The 27,115-nt window shown below is 38.3% G+C and overlaps 1 protein-coding gene and 1 non-coding gene across 2 annotated transcripts; one reads left to right on the top strand and one right to left on the bottom strand.

The window, feature by feature from the left end:
- Positions 1 to 3,351: 3,351 nt before the first annotated feature.
- LOC130949538 (uncharacterized) lies at positions 3,352 to 5,060 on the bottom strand. Its single transcript, XM_057878224.1, has 2 exons — positions 4,237 to 5,060; positions 3,352 to 3,355 (listed from the first exon to the last, which is right to left on the bottom strand). The coding sequence occupies exons 1-2, from the start codon at positions 5,058 to 5,060 to the stop codon at positions 3,352 to 3,354; spliced, it is 828 nt and encodes a 275-aa protein (XP_057734207.1).
- Positions 5,061 to 17,278: 12,218 nt separating this feature from the next.
- LOC130953931 (small nucleolar RNA R71) lies at positions 17,279 to 17,382 on the top strand. Its single transcript, XR_009076091.1, has one exon. It is a non-coding gene; the product is annotated as a small nucleolar RNA R71 (small nucleolar RNA).
- Positions 17,383 to 27,115: the final 9,733 nt, after the last annotated feature.

Raw genomic sequence — 27,115 nt, 5'->3', positions numbered from 1 at the left:
ACTTTTCTTGGAGTTAAACGCCAGATTTGGTGCCAGTTTGGGCGTTCAACTCCAGCTTGTAACTCAGTTCTGGCGTTTAACGCCAGAATAGAGCAGGAAGTTGGTGTTTAAACGCCAGTTTGCGTCGTCAAAAATCGGGCAAAGTATGGTCTATTATATATTGTTGGAAATCCCAAGATGTCTACTTTTCAACGCAATTGATGAAGCGCAATTGGGTGTCTATAGCTCTAGAAAATCCATTTCGAGTGCAAGGAGGTCAGAATCTAACAGCATATGCAGTCCTTTTTCAGCCTCTGAATCAGATTTTTGCTCTGGTCCCTCAATTTCAGCTAGAAAATACCTGAAACCACAGAAAAACACACAAACTCATAGTAAAGTCCAGAAATGTTATTTTTGCATAAAAAGTAATAATTGTATACTAAAAACTAACAAAATCATACTAAAAACTACCTAAAAACAATGCCAAAAAATGTTTAAATTATCCGCTCATCAGCTGTGCTTCTATCCATTTTGTGAAGTAATCAATTTTTACTAATTGGAATTTTACCCATCCTCGTGCTACTGGGAATGGGCCGACTATATCCATCCCCCGTATATGAAAAGGCCAACTAATATCCAAGGTGTGTAGCAACTCGATCGGGCTGTGGATGAGTGGTGCACACTTTTGGAATGCATCGCACTTCTGTACTTTGTTTCTACAGTTTTCTCATAATGTCGGCCAGTAGTACCCTGCTCGTAAAATTTTTGTGGCCAAACTTCTGCCTCCAGCATGGTGTCCGCAAATTCTATCATGGATTTCGACGATGGCGTTTTCTGCATCTGCTCGGCCAAGGCATTTTAGCAATGGTCTAGAGATACCCCGTTTGTATAGGTTGGCTCCCATCTTGGTGTAATAGCTTGCTTTATGTCTAAATAACCTTTGGTTTTTGTTTTCTGGTATTTCCCCAGTTCTCAAATAGCAAATGAATGGGCTTTGCCAATATTCTTCATATGACACACTTAGAATAGATTTGATATCTAAACTTGGTTCTGTTAGTGTAAGATGGGATAATTTGTCTGATGAATCAGTTACCCTATATGTAGCTAATTTGGATAAAATATCGCCCCTACAGTTTTGTTCTCTAGGTATATGTGATATTTCAAAATTTTGAAAATGTTGTATGATGCTTTTTGCCAAATTTAAATACTTCTCTAAGAGTGGGTATTAAACTTGAAAATTACCAGTTACCTGTTGTACCATGAGAAAGGAGTCGCAATATACCTTTAGGTTTTTTACTTCTACTTCTCTTGCAAACCTTAGGCCAGTAAGCAGTGCTTCATATTCAGCTTAGTTGTTGGTGGCTTGAAAGAGGAATTTTATTGACTGTTCGCCATGCACTTCTTTGTTGAATTTTAGTAGGATCCCAACTCCACATCTGCTCTCATTTGATGCACCATCTACATATAATTCCCATTGCGTGACCATTTCCTCTGTGTTAGTAAATTCTGAAATAAAGTCGGCAAGTTGATGAGGGAAAATTGAATTTTGCACAAACTAATCGGCAAGTATACCGTGTCGTATCAAGTAGTAATAACTCACTTGAGTGAGGTCGATCCTACAGGGATTGATGGATCAAGCAACTTTAGTTAGGTGATAAATTTAGTTAAGCTAACAGTGGTGAATTGAGTGAAACTGATAATCAGAAGGTAAGGTGCAAGGAATTTAAAGTGCAGAATATAAATTGCATCAAATGTAAAGGGACTGGGTGCTAGAAAATTAAATGGAACAGAAATAACAGAGAGAAAGATTCATTAGGGATTGGAGATATCATAATCCCCAATGAATTAAACAGGTCTCAACTCCTTTCTCAATCATATGAGTAGATCTATAGCGGATTGAATTTGATTGGATCCCAATTCCTTGCCAATTCAATCTCTCTAATCACAATCAATCTTGCCAATTCCTTGATCCAATTGTCATGAGAAGAGGTTAAGTTCATGTCTCTCATCCATAAGCCACACAAACTCTCAGGATCTCAATTTCTCCTGCATGGTGTTGATCAAGAGAGTATTGAAAGATAGAGCCTCACTTCTAATGCTCATGATTCCCCTTTCAAGGCTCACACAAGCATTCACAGATTTAAACCCCTTCCAGAGTGAATGAATCATCAATCAAAACAGGGATATCCTATAGCTATACAAATGAATTGAGAAGAAGAAGAAGTTCACTAAATCATGTGAATCATAGCAGAGCTCCTCCCCCTAATGATTTGGGGTTCAATTGATCATCGCTCTAAGAACAATTGCAAGAATTCTAAATTGCAGAAATGTTAATCAAGCTCACTGTAAACTGAATTGTAAAACTTACAAAAAGGGAAATTGCATAAGGGAATTGCAGAGATTGAAAGTGCATAAGCTAAATTGAATTCAATACTGAAATGTAAAAGTGTAGAGAAATAAAAGTATTTACAAGAGCCTTCTATTCTACTCCTACTCCTACTACTACTACTACTACTACTACTACTCCTAATGCAGCCTTCTGAATCCCCCCTCTAATGAAATGAAACTGATGCCCTTATATAGGCTTTTCTAAATGACAAATGAAATTAAAATTGAAAACAAAGTACAAATAAATGAAATTTCTATTCTAACTATTTCTTATGCCTTTGAGTGGTGTCAATGGGCTCTACTTGCTTTGAAGTTTCAATGGGCTTGGAATCAGATTAATTTGAGAAGAAATTCACTTCTAGGAGAGCGTAGTGTTCATTTGGAGAACGGAGCATTTTTACACCCACGTGCACGTGTCACCCATGCGTGCGCGCCATTTTGCAGTTTGGCACATCCACGCGTACGCGTCACCCACGCGTACGCGTGGCCTTCAACATTTGCTCTTGTGACGCGTACACGTGCTATACACGTGCGCGTCCATATCAGCACTCTCCGAAATAGCGTAGCGCTTGCAATATGAACGCTCCCCATGCATACGCGTCACCTACGCGTACGCGTAGATCTTCAAAGATGCCACTTTCACGCTGCGCTTTACTCACGCGTTCGCGTGCTTTTTCCCAGATGCTACACCTATGCGTACGCGCCATACATGCGCACGCGTGGTCTTCCAGAATTGCAATTTTGACGCGTACGCATGGCCTACGCGTACGCGTCACTTGTGAATTTTGCTTGCTCCATTATCGCAAGCGCTCTTTCAAAATGAACGTAGCGTTCTCGTGCTAAGAGCGCTCTCCTTGTTTAAATCATGGGCCACGCTTTTAAAAGCGTGGCCTAAGGCTCCAAAGCGTGCTCAAACTTTAAAATGTGTCTAGAATTCTTCTTTTGAGCTTATTTTGTGCTTTCTGCTTCTTTTACTTCATCTTTTCACCTGTCATCAACCAAACAGATACATCAAAGCCTTGGCATAATCATCAAATTTTGCATCACTCATATTATCAACTAAATCTTGCAAAAATCTCATGAAAATGCATAAAATCAACAATGTTTGATTGAATGAGGACAAGCATGAATTTCTCATCTAAGCACTTACTTATTGCCTAGAAATTTATGAAAACCCAATAAAAACAGATAAAAATTGCTACTAAAATATGCACAAAATATCGTGTCATCACAACACCAAACTTAAATCTTGCTTGTCCCCAAGCAAGCAAAGAATCATGCAGTACATTTTGACAACCCAAAGTGAGAAGAATAGCAATTTTTATGTTCATGGTTGGCTAGTTTTCTATGCATGCAACAATCGCAAGAGAAATTCAAATGATTGATCTTTCTATCTAGCTCATTTTATGAAATCTTTTCTTTATATTTCTTCCTTGAAGCAAGCTTTTCATTTTCTTCTTAGCTTTTCCTTTTGGGTGATTTGCACCACAAGCATTTAATTAGAGGACTTCTTTAAGCTTATTTGTTTCTTTTGATTACTCTCTAATCATTGATACTCAGAGCCTTGAGCTTTGAGGGAGTGCTTTTGCACTTGAGCCTAGCCTTGACTGCTAAGTGTTTTGTTTTCAAGCTTTTTGCCTGTTACATAAACACCACAAGTACTTAACAATTGAATTGTCATTGGTACTCAGAGCCTTCAGCTTTCTCATTCTTTCCCTTTTCTGATATATTCCTGCTTTACTCGGCAGTTTTATTAGTTTGTTGTGCAAGATTTCTTTGATAATGTCCTCCCTTTTGGTGCTGAACTTGGTGTATGAATCAAACTTCGGTGTCAATTTGAAAAATTGTTTGAAATCCTTGCTTTGAGACCTAAGAGGTTTCTCTTCTTTCTTTTGAGATGATGGTCTTTCAATTCTCCGAGCTTCATGTAATTCTTCAATTTCAATTTGTCCAGTTGCTTTGTCCCTAAATTCTTCCAATGTCTTCGGCTTTGAGACTGCTATTGCTTCCTGGAATTTCCCAAGTCGGAGGCCACTCTTTATTGCATGTAGTTGTACTTTTGGATTGAGGTCTGGGATTTCCATGGCCGCTGTTGTGAAGCACGTGATGTAGTCTTTCAGAATCTCGTGTTGTCCTTGCTTGATCGTACTAAGATAATATGAGTCTCGCACGTAGATTTTGGATGCTGTAAAGTGGTTTATGAATAATTTGGCAAATTCGTCAAAGCTGGATATCGAACCTGCAGGTAAGTTAGAAAACCATAATAAAGCAGCTCTATCTAAAAAAGTTGAAAAAGATCGGCACAAAATGGGATCGGAGTCACTATTGAGAAACATCATAGATTCAAATTTGTTGACATGAACTTTAGGATCTCCGATCCCCTTGTATGGTGTCAAAGTCATTCGGAGTGTAAAATATTTAGAAATTTTGAAATTCATTATTTCTTCGGAAAAAGGGCTAGTCCGTTGTCTTTTTGTCTTGGGAGGTGCTTCTCCTGTCTTCACGTTCGACTTTGGCTGTTGTTCCTCATGGAGGTTGTTATTGACCTTCTTATTATCGTTCTTTTCTTCACCGTTGTTCAGCATTTCTGCTAACGGTTCGGCCATTCGTTGGTTTTCCGCCTGTAGAGTAGCATTGGAAGCCAAGAGTTTCGTATTGGTTGGGTTGGATTGGAGAGCTACTGAATGATCCATCAAAGTTCGGCTTCTGCAAAGAAAAGAAGATACAAGTCGAATCTAGTAGTGTTAGATCAAAACTAAAAAATGAGGCGGGGCCCCATGATGGGCGCCCAAATGTTTTGAGAAGGTTACTCTTTCTAAGCTATACGTCGGTCTCTCTCTTCTCCAAGGCGTTGATGCGAGAATTAATGTTGATCTAGAATTTCACAAAATAGAATATCTTCGTTGCAAGTATAGCCCAAATCAACAACTAACTCCCACCATCAAAGTTTAAATTTCAAATAAAAATAACCGAGAGTAATTCAACCTTGGGTCGTTCTCCCTAGGAATGAAATTAAAATGTCACACTCTTGGTTGTGAGGAAAAGGGGGTTTTCTCAATCAAAGAACAAAATATTAAAAGAACTAAGAAATAAAAGTACTAACAAATGATAAAAAAGGATATTAATGCAATTAAAAAGGAAACTAGATCAAAACTTAGTGAAAATGCTATAAATGCATAAAAGAACCTTGACTTGGAAATGAGAATTAAGGAATCCTATCATCGTCATAACCACAACTTTGGCAATTATGATGAGTCAATCTCGCTTCGTCAACCCCTAACATCGAGGAGTAAGTCAAGTAAGCATAATTGACCTTAATTCATAAGTCCTAGCTAACTTACTAATTTTTTAGTAAAAAACTTGCGTCAATGGAAACAAGAGTCAACTAACTACCCAAGAATTACCACTAAATATCGAACATTATGACTCTAGTATCCTAGGAACTCATTTTCCAAGCCAAGGTGTGAAAATATACTCAAAATTAACAAGTGACACTTTCACAAACCCTTGGTGGGCGTAAAAGTAAAACATAAGAAATTGCAAAGGAAAATGAAAATTATAACCAAACTATTCACAAAATCAATAATAAACATTCAATCAAACATATATAAAGCATAAAACATTAAATTCATAGACAAAAGATTCAAGGAACTAAAATTGCATATATTAACAAAGTAACTTAAACTAGAGAAATATGAGTAAATGTGATGTAATTAAAGAGAAATTAAAGAGAACTTACAAAAGAGAAGAGCAAAATCCAAGATCAAACTTGAAACTATAAAATTCTACAATGGAAATTAAGTAAAACCCTAAGAGAGAAATAAAAGATCACTACTCTATACTACTTTATACTACTCCTACTCCTACTAATGCTTTCTATGTAATCTAACCTAATGCTTTGATATGGAATGAAGCCCTCTTCATATAGCACTAAATTTCAGCTTCCAACCTTCCAAAATTGGGCCAGGAAAGCTCCAAAATCGCGAGCCATGTGACATTTTAATGAAGTCACGTGGAGGGACCTGTGCGTATGCATAGATGTGTGCATATGCACACTTGCTGATTTTTCTCCTGTGCGTACGCACAGGAGTTGTGCATAGGCACACTTGCTGATTGTTGCACTTTTGCGTACGCACAGGAGGTTGTGCGTACGCACAGGAGGTTGTGCGTATGCAAACTTGGCTATGTGCTTCTCCTAGTTTTTCTTCATGTGTTCTCCCTTCTTGCATGCTTCCTTCCACTTCTATCTATCCATTCTTGCCTCTAGGACCTGAAATCACTCACAAACATATCACGGCATCGAATAAAATAAAAGTGGGATTAAAATGGTCAATTTATGCACAAAAATATATGTTTTCACATTTAGGTTTAATTTAGGGATAAAACACAAAAGTATGCTATTTTGGTGCTTAAGTGTGAGTTTATATGATGAAATCCATCCAAATCAAGCAAAAAATTATCATTAAATATGGAATCATCAGGCGTCTCACAGTTTGATCCAGAATTGGAGTACCCTCGTGAACTCGGACCCAAGCGTGGTACCAGCAAAAAGGACTTTGATGCTCAAGTTAGCAAAGAATCATTAAAGAAAATGAGTGTATAGTTAGTGAGGTGGTGTTGAATGATCCTGGCCCTTATTGTCGGCCTTTGTCCTGATTTATAGTTTGGTTGAGATTGAATGAGTCATCAGTTTAAGCCGATATCTTCGTGGCCGACTTTAAAGAGAGATTTTGGGGGAGATATTTGTTAGGATAGAGTTATTAATTTTGAATATGGGTGAATGTGCCGAGGTATAACCCGATTCCTCCGACGTATAAGGGGTACAGTACACTATTATTCTTCTTTTTTTATTTTGTGAGTTTTTCTATATTTTCAATATCAATATTATTTTCTTTTAATAAATGTAATTGAGCTATTTCATTATTCCATATCTCAAATTTTTTTTCTCTCATATTACTTAGTACTTACTTTTTCCTTTTTTTTTTAATTTTGATCATATTGTTCTTATTATTTTGATATGCACATGCCCTTATATATAAATTTTATTATTTATGTTGTTTAACTTCCCCCTTTCTTTTTCAGAATATATTTGTATTTTTCTCCTATAATTTGATTTGTAACAATAGTGGTTAATCTTCTAACTACTCTTTTATGTTGTAAATACATCTGGTTTCATGACTCATTATCATCAAATAGAATTAAAATATTTTATTGAGACTTTTTTTAGACATTGATTAAGAGAGTTATACAATTGCATGTAATGGCTTATTTTTTTTGGTGACATGTAATGACTCATGCTTTTCAAATAATAGTATTTATCAATATAAGATAAATATGTCGCTTTAAAAATATATTTATAATCCACTGTCAAAATTTGCTTTTCACTTTATTTGTCAATGCAAAGAGAAATAGACATGAAGATAAATGTCATACACATTTCTATGTTTAAAAAAAATCTCCTTCTCCATACCTTTTTGTTTGCTTTCTCTTGTTCTCTATCTTTACGTGGAAGAAAGTTTTTAAATTATTTAACTGATTGTTATTAGTATTCATAAATGCTTACTTACAATATTCATATAAGTTTTAGTAACTATCTATGTTATATCAATATTTTTTTATCTTATTCATTGAAGGTAGAAATGGGAATATTTCAGATAATTTGCCAAGATTCTATAATTTTATATGTGCTCGACTAGTCGACTTGAACTATCACAAGATACTAGGTCTAAATTTTTTAACAAACCTAATTTGTTAAAGTCAAATCTATGTTTATTCACAAATTAATCTGATTGATCTATTAGAAGTGTCTAAATCTATTAAAATAAATATATAGATTGTTTTCATATTATAAGTACTTTTGCATATTTTAATTTTTAACTTTGTTTTACTTAGTTATAAATGTTTTTAATTTAAGCCAAGATAACTAAGGCCAACTTCAGAAGTCCAAGGTCACTCGTCCTAAACGTCCGATCTTTTTTGTACAACTTAGATGGTAGAATTTTAACTGCACTTACAAACATTTACATATATCAAAATATGAGATATCAACAATCGTTAGATAAAATAGGAGAATAACTACCTATCAAGATGAGTGGATAAGTTATAAAAGATAACTTATCTTTACCACTATATAAATACCGCTTTCATCTCAGATATTTCTCGACTCTAATCAATACAAAAACTTGCCTATGACCTTTGCTAACTTAGGCATCAGAATCCCTTGCAAGTATCACTCTCCAACCTCTTGAAAGAACTAGGATGGCTTCATCACCTCAGAGGAGGCGTCAACATTACCATCCAAAAGTGCTTGGACCTCACATTCAAGCCTAAATCACACTGGTTTTAGGTTACCCCTAGAACATTGGCATTTTTGCCAAGGACCTGGAGTTCAATGATGCATCCACATCTTTAGTTGTTTTTTCCTTAGAATTTTATTTAACAACTTAGTGATTCTTCTTTTATAAACAATTATTTCATGGTTTAGCGAACACTACTTTGAGTTGCTTTGAATTTTTTAATTATAGGAGATTGTGGAAGAACGTCAGCAAGAACAAGGATGGAGAGAGGCGAGCAAGAGAAACACTAGGAGCAAGAGATAGAGAGAAGCAAACAAAGAAGCTTCTGGACAAAACAAAGAAGCTCCTGGACAACACAACAATTTAATGCACCATTTTATACATTCAACGCAGCCAAACAGAGAGTCCCTTGATTCCCAAACCAACCCTATGTTGAACGCACCATCACTTGCGTTCAATGCACCACTATGCTATCTCCAACGCAGCTTAATCCAGCAAAGGCTACACCATGCATTTGATACACCAAACCATGCGTCGAACACAGCTGGTCCATGCGTTCAACACAACTGGTCCATGCATTCAATATAGCCTCTCTTGCCTTCAATGCAACCTCTAGTAGTTGACCAACCTTCCATGCGTTCAATGCAGGCCACCATGCACCTAACGCACCATCAACAGAGGTTCAAGGATTCCAAATTTTGGGTCCTGCCTTTAAAGAACAAGCAATGTGTCTAATGTAGCTCATGGGCCAACTCCCAGGGCCTCCCAAATTCTTTATTAATCTATCCTAACTTCAAGTACTTAATTTTATGATCTAAGACTAAGCACATGAGTGGATATTTTGTATGCTTTTTGGCATCATTTTCATATTATTTTAGTTATATTTTCATAGGTTTTATTACAAAATTCACATTTTTAGATTCTACTTTGAGTTGTGGTGTTTTATGGTGATTTTGGATAAATTCTGGCTGAAATTGACGAGCTTTGGCAAAGTCTGATTTAGAGGCAAGGAAATCATAGTAGATGCTGTCATAATCTGACCTCCGTGAACTCAAACATGCATTTTTAGGGCTTTTGTGGTTCAAATGACGCATTCTCAACAGCATTGGAAAGCTAACTTCCAGAGCTTTCTATCAATATATAATGGTCTATACTATTCTTTAAAGAAGCCAGCCCATACTTGGCATTGAACGCCAAGAAGCTACCCCCTAGCTAGCGTTCAACACCCCAAGGAGACAAGCCAGCGTTGAACTCCCAAGAACCACCCTCCTTTGGGGCGTTCAATGCCCACCAAGAAGCAAGACAGCACCAATCACCCCTTAATGGGCGTTCAACGACCATTCCTCAAAGTTGGACGCCAAGCTCCGCCCAAGTACTCAACCAAAGTGGGCCCAAGGATGGATTTCGCACCTCTAGTGTAGTCTGTCATACTTTTTATACTTCTTAGTTCTTAGATTAGTATTTAAAGGAGAAAATCACCCATGTTTAGGATCTTCAGCCTCATCTTTACCTTTTTCACATTTTACATTACTTTTTATAAAGCATGAGCAACTAAACCTCCTAAGTTAGTGTTAGGAGCTCTGCTGATTTTCATGGATTAATAATATTACTCTTTCTATTTCAATACACATTTGACTCCATTCTCTTGTGCATTTTCGTTATTTATCTCATGAATTGAGGATGACCTATGTCAATCATCCTTGTTCTACATGGGTTCCGTGTGAGTCTTGACCCGAAAAGCATTGAACCACAGCTAGAGAGTACACTGTGGATTCCAAGAGCGTGCCTGGGTGACTTTGGATACGTGACATATAATCCCGTTGACCATGGGTTACTGAGGTTTCTGTGGCGTTAAGGCTAGAGTCAGAAAAGCAGCGTTCCCTGATCCAGAAGATCCGACCTTGTTTGTGGTGTTTTGAATAGGATCGCAAAGGGGAGTAGATTGCTTAAGTCTTCACCTTCGGCTATGGTGGGAAGCCATGAGTTAACTTGATGAGGATGCTACATGAGTTGCTCGGATATGGTGGACTGCTATGGCTTAGAAGAGACTAATTTGATGAGGATGCTACATGAGTTAGTTAATTATGGCTGCCATTGAATGAATCATTTGTTGTTGAAGTAGATAGTAAGAAAAGTTAATATGGAAAGAATACGCATGTCTGAAGCCTTAACTAAATATCCATCATTGCTTTAACACTAATATGGTATTTCATTCTTTACTATTTCGTTTATGCTTTCAAACAAACAACCATCTTTTCTTAATCACCTGACTAAGATCTAAAAGATAGCCATTGCTCGCTCAATCCAACAATCTCCGTGGGATTCGACCATCACTCACCTGAGGTATTACTTGGACGATCTGGTGCACTTGCCGTTTCAGTTGTGCGGAGTTCAAATTTGTGCACCAAGTTTTTGGCGCCATTGCCGGGAATTGTTCGAGTTTGACAAACTACCGGACTATCTTGTCGCTTAGATTAGGTATTCTTTAGGGTTTTGTTACTCTCTTAATAGTGTCTTTTGTTTTCTTTTTCAAAAATTTTTCAAAACCCTTTCTTTTCTTTAGTAACCTTTATCTTTTGTTTGAGTCTTGTGTCAGTTTTTAAATTTGGTGTCCCTTTTTGTGTTCATCTTTCCTTTAAATTGTCGAAATTGTTCTTGGTTGCTCTTCTTGGTATTCGGATTATATTTGTTACTCTCTTTGTTTGATCTTAAAATTTTTAAGTTTGGTGGTCTCTTGTATTTTTCTTTCAAATTTTCGAAAAATTAGTGTCATTTGATCTTAAAATCTTAAGTTTGATATTTTTTTGTTAGTAAAGTTCAAATTTTAAATTTCATATCTTATCTCTACTGGTGTGCGAAATTGTGATCACTACTTTTCACAACTCAAATAATCCCTAGTAATGGCCCCAAAGACTTGGTGCTCAATACCATGGCATAAACACAACTTTGCACAACTAACCAGTAAGTGCACTGGGTCGTCCAAGTAATAAACCTTACGCGAGTAAGGGTCGATCCCACGGAGATTGTTGGTATGAAGCAAGTTATGGTCACCTTGTAAAACAAGAGTGGTTGTCAGTCACTTTGTTCATAAGTGAGAATGATGATGAGCGTCACATAATCATCACATTCATCAAGTTCTTGAGTGCGAATGAATATCTTGGACAAAGAACAAGCGGAATTGAATAGAAGAACAATAGTAATTGCATTAATACTCGAGGTACAGTAGAGCTCCACACCTTAATCTATGGTGTGTAGAAACTCCACCGTTGAAAATACATAAGAACAAGGTCTAGGCATGACCGTGAGGCCAGCCTCCCAAAGTGATCAAAAGATCTAAAGAACAAAAGATTCCCAAGATCAGAAGATTCAAATACAATAGTAAAAGGTCCTATATATAGAGAACTAGTAGCCTAGGGTGTACAGAGGTGAGTAAATGACATAAAAATCCATTTCCGGGCCCACCTGGTGTGTGCTTGGGCTGAGCATTGAAGCATTTTTCGTGTAGAGACTCTTCTTGGAGTTAAACGCCAGCTTTTATGCCAGTTTGGGCGTTTAACTCCCATTTAGGTTCCAGTTCCGGCGTTTAACGCTGGGAAATCTGAGGTTGACTTTGAACGCCGGTTTGGGCCATCAAATCTTGAGCAAAGTATGGACTATCATATATTGCTGGAAAGCCCAGGATGTCTACTTTCCAAAGCCGTTGAGAGCGCGCCAATTGGGCTTCTGTAGCTCCAGAAAATCCACTTCGAGTGCAGGGAGGTCAGAATCCAACAGCATCTGCAGTCCTTTTCAGTCTCTGGATCAGATTTTTGCTCAGGTCCCTCAATTTCAGCCAGAAAATACCTGAAATCACAGAAAAACACACAAACTCATAGTAAAGTCCAGAAAAGTGAATTTTAACTAAAAACTAATAAAAATATACTAAAAACTCAACTCAAACTACTAAAAACATACTAAAAACAATGCCAAAAAGCGTACAAATTATCCGCTCATCACAACACCAAAATTAAATTGTTGCTTGTCCTCAAGCAACTGAAAATCAAATAAGATAAAAAGAAGAGAATATGCAATGAATTCCAAAAACATCTATGAAGATCAGTATTAATTAGATGAGCGGGGCTTTTAGCTTTTTGCCTCTGAATAGTTTTGGCATCTCACTTTATCCTTTGAAATTCAGAATGATTGGCTTCTTTAGGAACTCAGAATCCAGATAGTGTTATTGATTCTCCTAGTTAAGTATGATGATTCTTGAACACAGCTACTTATTGAGTCTTGGCCGTGGCCCAAAGCACTCTGTCTTCCAGTATTACCACCGGATACATACATGCCACAGACACATAATTGGGTGAATCTTTTCAGATTGTGACTCAGCTTTGCTAAAGTCCCCAATTAGAGGTGTCCAGGGTTCTTAAGCACACTCTTTTTGCCTTGGATCACACTTTATTTCTTTCTTTTTCTTTTTCTCTTTTTTTTTTCGTTTTCTTTTCTCCTTTTTTTTCGTTTTTCTCTTTTTTTTTTGTATTCACTGCTTTTTCTTGCTTCAAGAATCATTTTTATGATTTTTCAGATCCTCAGTAACATGTCTCCTTTTTCATCATTCTTTCAAGAGCCAAAATTCATGAACCACAAATTCAAAAGACATATGCACTGTTTAGGCATACATTCAGAAAACAAAAGTGTTGCCACCATATCAAAAATAATTAAACTGTTATAAAATTCAAAATTCATGCAATTCTTATCTTTTTCAATTAAGAACATTGTTTATTTAAGAAAGGTGATGGATTCATAGGACATTCATAACTTTAAGGCATAGACACTAAGACACTAATGATCATAAGACACAAACATAAATAAACATAAGCACTAAAATTCGAAAAAACAAGAAAATAAAGAACAAGGAGATTAAAGAACAGGTCCACCTTAGTGATGGCGGCTTGTTCTTCCTCTTGAAGGTCTTATGGAGTGCTTGAGCTCCTCAATGTCTCTTCCTTGTCTTTGTTGCTCCTCTCTCATGATTCTTTGATCTTCTCTAATTTCATGGAGGAGGATGGAATGTTCTTGGTGCTCCACCCTTAGTTGTCCCATGTTGGAACTCAATTCTCCTAGGGAGGTGTTAATTTGCTCCCAATAGTCTTGTGGAGGAAAGTGCATCCCTTGAGGTATCTCAGGGATCTCATGATGAGAGGGGTCTCTTGTTTGCTCCATCCTCTTCTTAGTAATGGGCTTGTCCTCATCAATGGGGATGTCTCCTTCTATGTCAACTCCAACTGAATAACAGAGGTGACAAATGAGGTGAGGAAAGGCTAACCTTACCAAGGTGGAGGACTTGTCCACCACCTTATAGAGTTCTTGGGCTATGACCTCATGAACTTCTACTTCTTCTCCAATCATGATGCTATGGATCATGATGGCTCGGTCTAGAGTAACTTCGGACCGGTTGCTAGTGGGGATGATTGAGCGTTGGATAAACTCCAACCATCCTCTAGCCACGGGCTTGAGGTCATGCCTTCTTAGTTGAACCGGCTTCCCTCTTGAATCTTTCTTCCATTGGGCGCCCTCTTCACAAATATCAGTGAGGACTTGGTCCAACCTTTGATCAAAGTTGACCCTTCTTGTGTAAGGATGTTCATCTCCTTGCATCATGGGCAAGTTGAATGCTAACCTTATATTTTCCGGACTAAAATCCAAGTATTTCCCCCGAACCATAGTAAGCCAATTCTTTGGATCCGGGTTCACACTTTGATCATGGTTCTTGGTGATCCATGCATTGGCATAGAACTCTTGAACCATCAAGATTCCGACTTGTTGAATGGGGTTGGTGAGAACTTCCCAACCTCTTCTTCGGATCTCATGTCGGATCTCCGGATATTCACTCTTTTTGAGTGAAAAAGGGACCTCGGGGATCACCTTCTTCAAGGCCACAACTTCATAGAAGTGGTCTTGATGCACCCTTGAGATGAATCTCTCCATCTCCCATGACTCGGAGGTGGAAGCTTTTGCCTTCCCTTTCCTCTTTCTAGAGGTTTCTCCGGCCTTGGATGCCATAAATGGTTATGGAAAAATAAAAAGCAATGCTTTTACCACACCAAACTTAAAAGGTTTGCTCGTTCTCGAGCAAAAGAAGAAAGAAGAGAGTAGAAGAAGAAGAAATGAGGAAGAAGGGAATGGCTTTGTGTTCGGCCAAAGAGGGGGAGAAGTGGTGTTTAAGTTGTGTGAAAATGAAGGGGTGAAGAAGGGTTTATATAGGAGAGGGGGGGTTCATGGTTCGGTCATGTATGGGTGGGTTTGGGAGGGAAAGTGGTTTGAATTTGAAGGGTGAGGTAGGTGGGGTTTTATGAAGGATGGATGTGAGTGGTGAAGAGAAAGATGGGATTCGATAGGTGAAGGGTTTTTGGGGAAGAGGTGTTGAGGTGATTGGTGAATGGGTGAAGAAGAGAGAGAGTGGTGGGGTTGGTGGGGATCCTGTGGGGTCCACAGATCCTGAGGTGTCAAGGAAATGTCATCCCTGCACCAAATGGTATGCAAAATCACGTTTTGAGCCAATTCTGGCGTTAAACGCCGGGCTGGTGCCCATTTCTGGCGTTTAACGCCAGGTTCTTGCCCTTTTCTGGCGTTTAACGCCAGTCTGGTGCCCCTTTCTGGCGTTAAACGCCCAGAATGGTGCCGGACTGGGCGTTAAACGCCCACCTGCTAGCCTTACTGGCGTTTAAACGCCAGTAGGTTCTTCCTCCAGGGTGTGCTGTTTTTCTTCCTGTTTTTCATTCTGTTTTTACTTTTTCAATTGATTTTGTGACTTCTCATGATCATCAACCTACAAAAAACATAAAATAACAAAAGAAAATAGATAAAATATAACATTGGGTTGCCTCCCAACAAGCGCTTCTTTAATGTCAGTAGCTTGACAGAGGGCTCTCATGGAGCCTCACATTTTCTCAGAGCAATGTTGGAACCTCCCAACACCAAACTTAGAGTTTGAATGTGGGGGTTCAACACCAAACTTAGAGTTTGGTTGTGGCCTCCCAACACCAAACTTAGAGTTTGACTGTGGGGGCTCTGTTTGACTCTGATTTGAGAGAAGCTCTTTATGCTTCCTGTCCATGGTGACAGAGGGACATCCTTGAGCCTTAAACACAAAGGATTCTTCATTCATTTGAATGATCAGTTTACCTCCATCAACATCAATTACAGCCTTTGCTGTGGCTAGGAAGGGTCTGCCAAGGATGATGATTTCATCCATGCACTTCCCAGTCTCTAGGACTATGAAATTAGCAGGGATGTAGTGGTCTTCAATCTTCACCAAAACATCCTCTACAAGTCCATGAGCTTGTTTTCTTGAATTGTCTGCCATCTCTAGTGAGATTCTTGCAGCTTGCACCTCAAAGATCCCTAGCTTCTCCATTACAGAGAGAGGCATGAGGTTTACACTTGACCCTAAGTCACACAGAGCCTTCTTGAAGGTCATGGTGCCTATGGTACAAGGTATGGAGAACTTCCCAGGGTCCTGCCTCTTTTGAGGCAATTTCTGCCTAGACAAGTCATCCAATTCTTTGGTGAGCAAAGGGGGTTCATCCTCCCAAGTCTCATTTCCAAATAACTTGTCATTTAGCTTCATGATTGCTCCAAGGTATTTGGCAACTTGCTCTTCAGTGACATACTCATCCTCTTCAGAGGAAGAATACTCATCAGAGCTCATGAAGGGTAGAAGTAAGTCCAATGGAATCTCTATGGTCTCATTTTGAGCCTCAGATTCCCATGGTTCCTCATTGGGGAACTCAGTGGAGGTCAGTGCACGCCCACTGAGGTCTTCCTCAGTGGTGTTCACTTCCTCTCCTTCCTCTACAAATTCGGCCATGTTGATGGCCTTGCACTCTCCTTTTGGATTTTCTTCTGTGTTGCTTGGAAGAGTACTTGGAGGGAGTTCAGTAATTTTCTTGCTCAGCTGTCCCACTTGTGCCTCCAAATTCCTAATGGAGGACCTTGTTTCAGTCATGAAACTTTGAGTGGTCTTGATTAGATCAGAGACCATGGTTGCTAAGTCTGAGGGGTTCTGCTTAGAACTCTCTGTCTGTTGCTGAGAAGATGATGGAAAAGGCTTGCCATTGCTAAACCTGTTTCTTCTACCATTATTGTTGTTGAAACCTTGTTGAGGTCTCTGTTGATCCTTCCATGAGAAATTTGGATGATTTCTCCATGAGGAATTATAGGTGTTTCCATAGGGTTCTCCTAGGTAATTCACCTCTTCCATTGAAGGGTTCTCAGGATCATAAGCTTCTTCTTCAGATGAAGCATCCTTAGTACTGCCAGGTGCATTTTGCATTCCAGACAGACTTTGAGAAATCAGATTGACTTGTTGAGTCAATATCTTGTTTTGAGCCAGAATGGCATTCAGAGTATCGATCTCAAGAACTCCTTTCTTCTGACTTGTCCCATTGTTCACAGGATTCCTTTCAGAAGTGTACGTGAATTGGTTATTTGCAACCATTTCAATTAGCTCTTGAGCTTCTGTAGGCGTCTTCTTCAGATGAAGAGATCCTCCAGCAGAGCTATCCAAAGACATCTTGGACAGTTCAGAGAGACCATCATAGAAAATACCTATGATGCTCCATTCAGAAAGCATGTCAGATGGACATTTTTTGATCAATTGTTTGTATCTTTCCCAAGCTTCATAGAGGGATTCTCCATCCTTCTGTCTGAAGGTTTGGACTTCCACTCTAAGCTTACTCAATTTTTGAGGTGGAAAGAACTTTGCCAAGAAGGCATTTACTAGCTTTTCCCATGAGTCCAGGCTTTCTTTAGGTTGTGAGTCCAACCATGTCCTAGCTCTGTCTCTTACAGCAAAAGGGAATAGCATAAGTCTGTAGACCTCAGGGTCAACCCCATTAGTCTTGACAGTGTCACAGATTTGCAAGAATTCAGCTAAGAACTGATGAGGATCTTCCAATGGAAGTCCATGGAACTTGCAATTCTGTTGCATTAGAGAAACTACTTGAGGCTTAAGCTCAAAGTTGTTTGCTCCAATGGCAGGGATAGAGATGCTTCTCCCATAGAAGTCGGGAGTAGGTGCAGTAAAGTCACCCAGCACCTTCCTTGCATTGTTGGCATTGTTGTTGTTTTCGGCTGCCATGGTTTCTTCTTCCTTGAAGATTTCTGTTAGGTCCTCTGTAGAGAGTTGTGCCTTAGCTTCTCTTAGCTTTCGCTTCAAGGTCCTTTCAGGTTCAGGGTCAGCTTCAACAAGAATGCCTTTGTCTTTGCTCCTGCTCATATGAAAGAGAAAAGAACAAGAAAATATGGAATCCTCTATGTCACAGTGTAGAGATTCCTTAAGGTGTCAGAGAAGAAGAAAAATAGAAAGAAGAAGGAGAAGAATTCGAACTTAATCAGAGAGAGTTCGAATTGTGCATTGAGAAGGAGTGGTACTCCATAAATAGAAGGATGTGAGAAGAGGGGAAGAAAATTTTCGAAAATTAATTAAAAAGATTTTAAAAACATTTTGAAAAATTGATTGATAATTTTCGAAAACTAAAAGTGGAAAAGGAATCAAGTGATTTTTGAAAAAGATTTTGAAATTAGAAATAAAAAAGATATGATTGAAAACTAATTTGAAAAAGATGAGGTTAAGAAGATATGATTGGTTTTAAAAAAAAATATGTGATTGAGAAGATATGATTTGAAAACAATTTTAAAAAGATTTGATTTTAAAAATTAATAACTTGGCTATCAAGAAAAGATATGATTCAAACATTAAACCTTTCTCAACAGAAAAGGCAACATACTTGAAATGTTCAATCAAATCATTAATTGTTAGCAAGTATCTTTGAAAAAGGAAAGAAATTGATTTTGAAAACATTTGATTGAAAAGATATGATTTGAAAAAGATTTGATTTTGAAAAACTTTGAAAACTTGAAAAAAATTGATTTGAAAACAAAATCCTCCCCCTTGTGCCATCCTGGCGTTAAACGCCCAGAATGGTGCACATTCTGGCGTTTAACGCCCAATGCACTACCTTTTTGGGCGTTAAACGCCCAACCAGGTACCCTGGCTGGCGTTTAAACGCCAGTCTGTCCTTCTTCACTGGGCGTTTTGAACGCCCAGCTTTTTCTGTGTAATTCCTCTGCTGCATGTTCTGAATCTTCAGTTCCCTGTACTATTGACTTGAAAATAGAACCAAGATCAAATAAACAATGCATGAAAGACACCAAACTTAAAATAAGACACTAGACTCAAACAAGAAACATAAAATATTTTTTTGGTTTTTATGGTTTTGTAATTTTTTTGTGCTTTTTCAAAAATTATATGAAAATAGAAAATAAAGGTTTCAGAATTCTCAGTTTGGATTCCAGGAATCATTGCAATGCTAGTCTAAGACTCCGGTCCAGGAATTAGACATGGCTTCACAGCCAGCCAAGCTTTCAAAGAAAGCTCCGGTCCAAAACACTAGACATGGCCAATGGCCAGCCAAGCCTTAGCAGATCATTGCTCCAATAGCAAGATTGATAGAGATCAACAAGCTCTTGTGATGATCAGTTGAAACCTCGGTCCAATAAAATTAGACATGGCTTCACAGCCAGCCAGACTTCAACAGATCATCATGAAACACTAGAATTCATTCTTAAGAACTCTGAAGAAAAATACCTAATCTAAGCAACAAGATGAATGATGAGCGGATAATTTATACGCTTTTTGGCATTGTTTTAAGGTAGTTTTTAGCAAGTTCAAGCTACTTTTAGGGATGTTTTCATTAGTTTTTATGTTAAATTCACATTTCTGGACTTTACTATGAGTTTGTGTGTTTTTTTGTGATTTCATGTAAATTCTGACTGAAATTGAGGGATTTGAGCAAAACTCTGAAAAAGGCTGACAAAAGGACTGCTGATGCTGTTGGAATCTGACCTCCCTGCACTCGAAATGGATTTTCTGGAGCTACAGAACTCCAATTGGCGCGTTCTCAACGGCGTTGGAAAGTAGACATCCAGGGTTTTCCAGCAATATATAATAGTCCATACTTTATTCGGAAATTGACGACGTAACTTGGCGTTGAACACCAAGTTCATGCTGCTGTCTGGAGTTAAACGCCAGAAAAACGTCATGATCCAGAGTTGAACGCCCAAAACACGTCATAACTCAGAGTTCAACTCCAAGAGAAGCCTCAGCTCGTGGATTGATCAAGCTCAGCCCAAACATACACCAAGTGGGCCCCGGAAGTGGATTTATGCATCAATTACTTACTCATGTAAACCCTAGGAGCTAGTTTATTATAAATAGAACATTTAACTAATGTATTTGACATCTTTTGATCATTTTAGATCTTAGGATCAGATCTCTGGACGCCTAGTCTTTAGACCATGGGGGCTGGCCATTCGGCCATGCCTGAACCTTTCACTTATGTATTTTCAACAGTGGAGTTTCTGCACACCATAGATTAAGGGTGTGGAGCTCTGCTGTACCTCAAGTTTCAATACAATTATTATTACTTTTTATTCAATTCTTTTTTATTCTTATTCCAAGATATACGTTACACTTAAATTTGATGAATGTGATGATCCGTGACACTCATCATCATTCTCACCTATGAACGCGCGTGATTGACAACCACTTCCGTTCTACTTTAGGCCGGGCGCATATCTCTTAGATTCCCCAACAGAATCTTTGTGGTATAAGCTAGATAGATGGCGGCATTCATGAGGATCCGGAAAGTCTAAACCTTGTCTATGGTATTCCGAGTAGGATTCTGGGATTGAATGGCTGTGACGAGCTTCAAACTCCTGAAGGCTGGGCGTGATGACAAGCGCAAAAGAATCAAGGGATTCTATTCCAACCTAATTGAGAACCGACAGATGATTAGCCGTGCTGTGACAGAGCATAGGAACGTTTTCACTGAGAGGATGGGATGTAGCCATTGACAACGGTGATGCCCTACATATAGCTTGCCATGGAAAGGAGTAAGAAGGATTGGATGAATGTAATAAGAAAGTAGAGATTCAAGAGGAGCACAGCATCTCCTTACGCCTATCTGAAATTCCCACTATTGATTTACATAAGTATTTCTATCCCTTTTTATTTTCTGTTTATTATTTATTTTAGAAAATCCATAATCAATTGGTTTAATCTGCCTAACTGAGATTTACAAGGTGACCATAGCTTGCTTCATACCAACAATCTCTGTGGGATCGACCCTTACTCACGTAAGGTATTACTTGGATGACCCAGTACACTTGCTGGTTAAGTTGAACGGAGTTGTGGAAAGAAAACGCTTCTCTAACAGTGCCTGGAACTCTTGTATCACAATTTCGTCCACCAAGTTTTTGGCGCCGTTGCCGGGGATTGTTCGAGTATGGACAACTGACGGTTCATCTTGTTGCTCAGATTAGGTAATTTTCTTTTCAAAAATCTTTTTCAAAATTTTTCTTTTATTTTTCGTTTTCCTAAACTTTATTTTCGAAAAAAAATTTTAATAAAAATCCAAAAAATCATAAAATCATAAAAATAAAAAATATTTTGTGTTTCTTGTTTGAGTCTTGAGTCAAATTTTAAGTTTGGTGTCAATTGCATGCTTTTAAAAATTTTTCTTGCATTTTTCGAAAATCCCATGCATTCATAGTGTTCTTCATGATCTTCAAGTTTTTCTTGATAAGTCCTCTTGTTTGATCTTGATGTTTTCTTGTTTTGTGTTGTTTATTGTTTTTCATGTGCATTTTTTGTTTGTTAGAATCCATGCATTAAAGATTTCTAAGTTTGGTGTCATCCATGTTTTCTTTGCATCAAAAATTTGTCAAAAATATGTTCTTGGTGTTCATCATGATCTTCAAAGTGTTCTTGGTGTTCATCTTGACATTCATAGCATTCTTGCATGCATTCATTGTTTTGATCTAGAAATTTCATGCATTGAGTATCTTTGTTGTTTTTCTCTCTCATAATTAAAAATTCAAAAATAAAAAAATATCTTTTCCTTATTTCCCTCCAAATTTTTGAAATTTTGGGTTGACTTGGTCAAAAATTTTTAAAATTAGTTGTTTCTTACAAGTCAAGTCAAAATTTCAATTTTAAAAATCTTATCTTTTTAAAATCTTTTTCAATTTTTTTTATTATTTTCAAAAATTTAAAAACAAAAAAAAATCTTTTTCAAAATCTTTTTCTTATCTTTACATCTAATTTTCGAAAATTCACTAATAATTAATGTGATTGGTTCAAAAATTTGAAGTTTGTTACTTTCTTGTTAAGAAAGGTTCAATCTTTAAGTTCTAGAATCTTATCTTGTAGTTTCTTGTTAGTGAAGTAAATAATTTCAAAATTTTTGAACTAAATATTTTTATCTTTTATTTGATCTTTTTCAAAAATTTTATCTTTTTCAAAATTTGATTTCAAAATATCTTATCTAACTTGCTATCTTCTTATCTTTTTCAATTTTGATTCCAAATCTTTTTCAATCAACTAACTAACTTTTTGTTTGTTTCTTATCTTTTTCAAAACCACCTAACTACTTTTCCCTCTTCAATTTTCGAAAATATCTCTATCTTTTTCAAAAATTCTTTTTAATTAATTAATTATTTCATGTTTTAATTTTAATTACATTTTATCTCTAATTTTCGAAAATTACTAACCCCTTTTTAAAATTATTTTTGAAATTTCCCTTCTCTTTTCTTCTTCTATTTAATTATTTAATTACTAACACTTCTCTTCACCTCTCTTCATCCAAAAATTCGAATATCCTTCTTCATCCTTCTACCCCTTTCTTCTTCTACTAACACAAAGGAATCTCTATACTGTGACATAGAGGATTCCTCTTCTTTTCTTGTTTTCTTCTCTTTCATATGAGCAGGAACAAGGATAAAGGCACTCTTGTTGAAATTGATCCAGAACCTAAAAGGACTCTGAAGAGAAAATTAAGAGAAGCTAAATTACAACAATCCAGATACAACCTTTCAGAAATTTTCGAACAAGAGAAGGAGATGGCAGCCGAAAATAATAATAATGCAAGGAGAATGCTTGGTGACTTCACAAAGCCAACGTCCAAGTTTGATGGAAGAAGCATCTCCATTCCTGCCATTGGAGCCAACAACTTTGAGCTGAAACCTCAGCTAGTTGCTTTAATGCAACAAAACTGCAAGTTTTATAGACTCCCATCTGAAGATCCTTATCAGTTTTTAACTGAGTTCTTGCAGATCTGTGAGGCTGTAAAGACGAATGGAGTAGATCCTGAAGTCTAAAGACTCATGCTTTTCCCTTTTGCTGTAAGAGACAGAGCTAGAGTATGGTTGGATTCACAACCCAAGGATAGCCTGGACTCCTGGGATAAGCTGGTCACTGCCTTCTTGGATAAATTCTTTCCTCCTCAAAAGCTGAGCAAGCTGAGAGTGGATGTTCAAACCTTCAAACAAAAAGATGGTGAATCCCTCTATGAAGCTTGGGAAAGATACAAGCAGCTGACCAAGAGATGTCCATCTGACATGTTTTTAGAATGGACCATATTAGATATATTCTATTATGGTCTCTCTGAATTTTCGAAAATGTCATTGGACCATTCTGCAGGAGGATCTATTCACCTGAAGAAAATGCCTGAAGAGGCTCAAGAACTCATTGACATGGTTGCAAACAACCAGTTCATGTACACTTCTGAGAGGAATTCCGTGAACAATGGGATACCTCAAAAGAAAGGAGTTCTTGAAATTGATACTCTGAATGCCATATTGGCTCAGAACAAAGTGTTGACTCAACAGGTCAACATGATCTCTCAAAATCTGAATAGATTGCAACATGCATCCAACAGTACTAGAGAGGCAGCTTCTGAAGAAGCTTATGATCTTGAAAACCCTGCCATGGCAGAGGTTAATTACATGGGTGAACCTTATGGAAACACCTATAACTCATCATGGAGAAATCATCCAAATTTCTCATGGAAGGATCAACAAAAACCTCAACAAGGTTTTAACAATGGTGGACGCAACAGGCTGGGCAATAGCAAGCCATATCCATCATCTTCTCAGCAACAGACAGAGAATTCTGAACAAAACACTTCTAATTTAGCCAATGTAGTCTCTGATCTGTCAAAGGCCACTTTCAGTTTCATGAATGAAACAAGATCCTCCATTAGAAATTTGGAGGCACAAGTGGGCCAGCTGAGTAAGAAAGTCATTGAAACTCCTCCCAGTATTCTCCCAAGCAATATAGAAGAAAATCCAAAAGGAGAGTGCAAGGCCATTGACATAGTCAATATGGCTGAATGCACAAGGGAGGAGGAGGACGAAAATCCTAGTGAGAAAGACCTCCTGGGACGTCCCTCAAGCAAGAAGGAGTTTCCTATTGAGGATCCAAAGGAATCTGAGGCTCATACAGAGACCATAGAGATTCCATTAAATCTCCTTCTGCCATTCATGAGCTCTGAAGACTATTCATCCTCTGAAGAGGATGAAGATGTAACTGGAGAGCAAGTTGCTCAATATTTAGGAGCTATCATGAAGTTGAATGCCAAGTTGTTTGGTAATGAGACTTGGGAAAGTGAACCTCCCTTGCTCATTAATGAACTGGATACTTGGATTCAGAAAATTCTACCTCAAAAGAAACAAGATCCTGGCAAGTTCTTAATACCTTGTACCATAGGCACCATGATCTTTGAAAAAGCTCTGTGTGACCTGGGGTCAGGAATAAATCTAATGCCACTCTCTGTAATGGAGAAGCTGGGGATCATTGAGGTACAACCTGCCTTGTTCTCATTACAACTGGCAGACAAGTCATTGAGACAAGCCTATGGAATAGTAAAGGACGTGTTAGTAAAGGTTGAAGGCCTTTACATCCCTACTGATTTCATAATCTTAGACACTAGGAAGGAAGAGGATGATTGCATCATCCTTGGAAGACCTTTCCTAGCCACAGCAGGAGCTGTGATAGATGTCAACAGAGGTGAACTAGTCCTTCAATTGAATAGGGACTACCTTATGTTTAAGGCACATGGCCATCCCTCTGTGACAAAAGAGAGTAAGCATGAAGAGCTTCTCTCAGTTCAGAGTCAAGAAGAGCCTACACAGTCAAACTCTAAGTTTGGTGTTATGAGGCCACAACCAAACTCTAAGTTTGGTGTTAAAATCCCATATCCAAACTCTAAGTTTGGTGTGGACAACTATACAACATTGACCTGATCACCTTGTGGCTCCATGAGAGCCACTGTCAAGCTATTGACATTAAAGAAGCGCTTGTTGGGAGGCAACCCAATTTTATCTAATTCTTATTTTATTCTATTTTATTGTTATTTTGTGTTTTATTAGGTACATGATCATGAGGAGTCACGAAAAAAAATCAAAACAATTAAAAACAGAGTCAAAAACAGAAGAAAAAATTTTTTCACCCTGGAGGACGCACGGGCTGGCGTTCAACGCCAGTAAGATGCATCTGGCTGGCGTTCAACGCCAGAACAGAGCACCATTCTGGCGCTGAACGCCAGAAACAAGCAACATCCTGGCGCTGAACGCCAGGAATGTGGCCAGAGAGGAAAAACTGGCGCTGAACGCCAGTAACAAGCATGAAACTGGCGTTCAACGCCAGAAACATGCTTTACATGGGCGTTGAACGCCCAAAATGTGCACCAATGGGCGTTTAAACGCCAGAATGATGCACGAAGGCATTTTACATGCCTCTTTGGTGCAGGGATGGAATTCCTTGACACCTCAGGATCTGTGGACCTCACAGGATCACCTCAGGATCTGTGGACCCCACAGGATCCCCACCTAACATATTCCCACCTTACCTTTTAATCCTAATCACACTCTCCTAATCCAAAATCACTCTTCCCCATGTCACACTTCCCAACACCTTTCACTAATCACCTCAACTCCTCTTCCCAATTACCCCATTCACCACTCACATCCACCCACTCTTCCCCATAAACCCCACCTACCTTCAAAAATTCAAACCAATTTCCCTCCCATTCCCACCCAAATGGCCAAACATACCTCCCCCCTTTCCCTATAAATACCCTTCCATTCTACTTCATTTTCACACAACACAACCCTTCCTTCTTCACCTAAAGCCAAAACTACTTCTCTCCCTCTCTACCACATTTTCTCCTTCTTCTTCTTCTCTTCTTTCTTTTATTGCTCGAGGGCGAGCAATATTTTAAGTTTGGTGTGGTAAAAGCATAAGCTTTTTTTTTTGTTTTTCCATTACCAATGGCACCTAAGGCCGGAGTATCCTCTAGAAAAGGAAAAGGGAAGACAAAAGCTTCCACCTCCGAGTCATGGGAGATGGAAAGATTCATCTCCAAGAGCCATCAAGACCACTTCTATGATGTTGTGGCAAAGAAGAAAGTGATCCCTGAGGTCCCTTTCAAGCTCAAGAAAAATGAGTATCCGGAGATCCGACATGAAGTCCGAAGAAGAGGTTGGGAAGTCTTAACCAACCCCATGCAACAAGTCGGAATCTTAATGGTTCAAGAGTTCTATGCCAATGCATGGATCACTAGGAACCATGACCAAGGTATGAACCCAAGTCCAAAGAATTATCTCACAATGGTTAGGGGGAAATACTTGGATTTCAGTCCGGAAAATGTAAGGTTGGCATTCCACTTGCCTATGATGCAAGGTGATGAACGCCCCTACACTAGAAGGGTTAACTTTGATCAAAGGTTGGACCAAGTCCTTATGGACATTTGTGTGGAAGGAGCTCAATGGAAGAGAGACTCCAAAGGCAAGCCAGTCCAACTAAGAAGACTGGACCTCAAGCCTATAGCTAGAGGATGGTTGGAGTTCATTCAACGCTCCATCATTCCTACTAGCAACCGATCTGAAGTTACTGTGGATCGGGCCATCATGATTCATGGCATCATGATTGGAGAGGAAGTAGAAGTTCATGAAGTCATCTCCAATGAAATCTACAAAATAGCCGACAAGCCCTCACCTATGGCACGGCTAGCTTTTCCTCACCTTATTTGCCATCTATGTTACTCAGCTGGAGTTATCATAGAAGGAGACATCTCCATTGAAGAGGATAAGCCCATCACAAAGAAAAGGATGGAGCAAGCTAGAGAAGCCCCTCACGGTCCTCAAGAAATGCATGAGGAAGCTCATCATCAAGAAATCCCTGAGATGCCTCAAGGGATGCACTTTCCTCCAAACAACTATTGGGAGCAACTCAACACTTCTTTAGAAGGTTTGAGTCACAATGTGGAACAATTAAGGGTGGAACATCATGAGCACTCCATCATTCTCCAAGAAATAAGAGAAGATCAAAGAGCAATGAGGGAGGAGCAACAAAGGCAAGGAAGGGACATAGAAGAGTTAAAGAACATCATTGGTCCTTCAAGAAGAAGACGCCACTAGAGGTGGATTCATTCCTTGTTCTTTATTTCTTCTTGTTTTCGGTTTTTAGTATTGTGTTTATCTATGTTTTGTGTCTTTATTTCATGATCATTAGTATGTAAACCATGCCTTAAAGCTATGAATAAAATCCATTAATCCTTCACCTC

Source organism: Arachis stenosperma, chromosome 9, assembly GCF_014773155.1.
Source record: "Arachis stenosperma cultivar V10309 chromosome 9, arast.V10309.gnm1.PFL2, whole genome shotgun sequence".
Lineage (NCBI taxonomy): Eukaryota > Viridiplantae > Streptophyta > Magnoliopsida > Fabales > Fabaceae > Arachis > Arachis stenosperma.
Note: the sequence above shows the minus strand (reverse complement) of the source record. Positions and strands in the feature narration are given on the sequence as shown.

Coding starts and splice junctions, on each gene's coding strand:
- LOC130949538 (XM_057878224.1), bottom strand. CDS start 5,060: ATGGATCATTCAGTAGCTCTCCAATCCAACCCAACCAATACGAAACTC.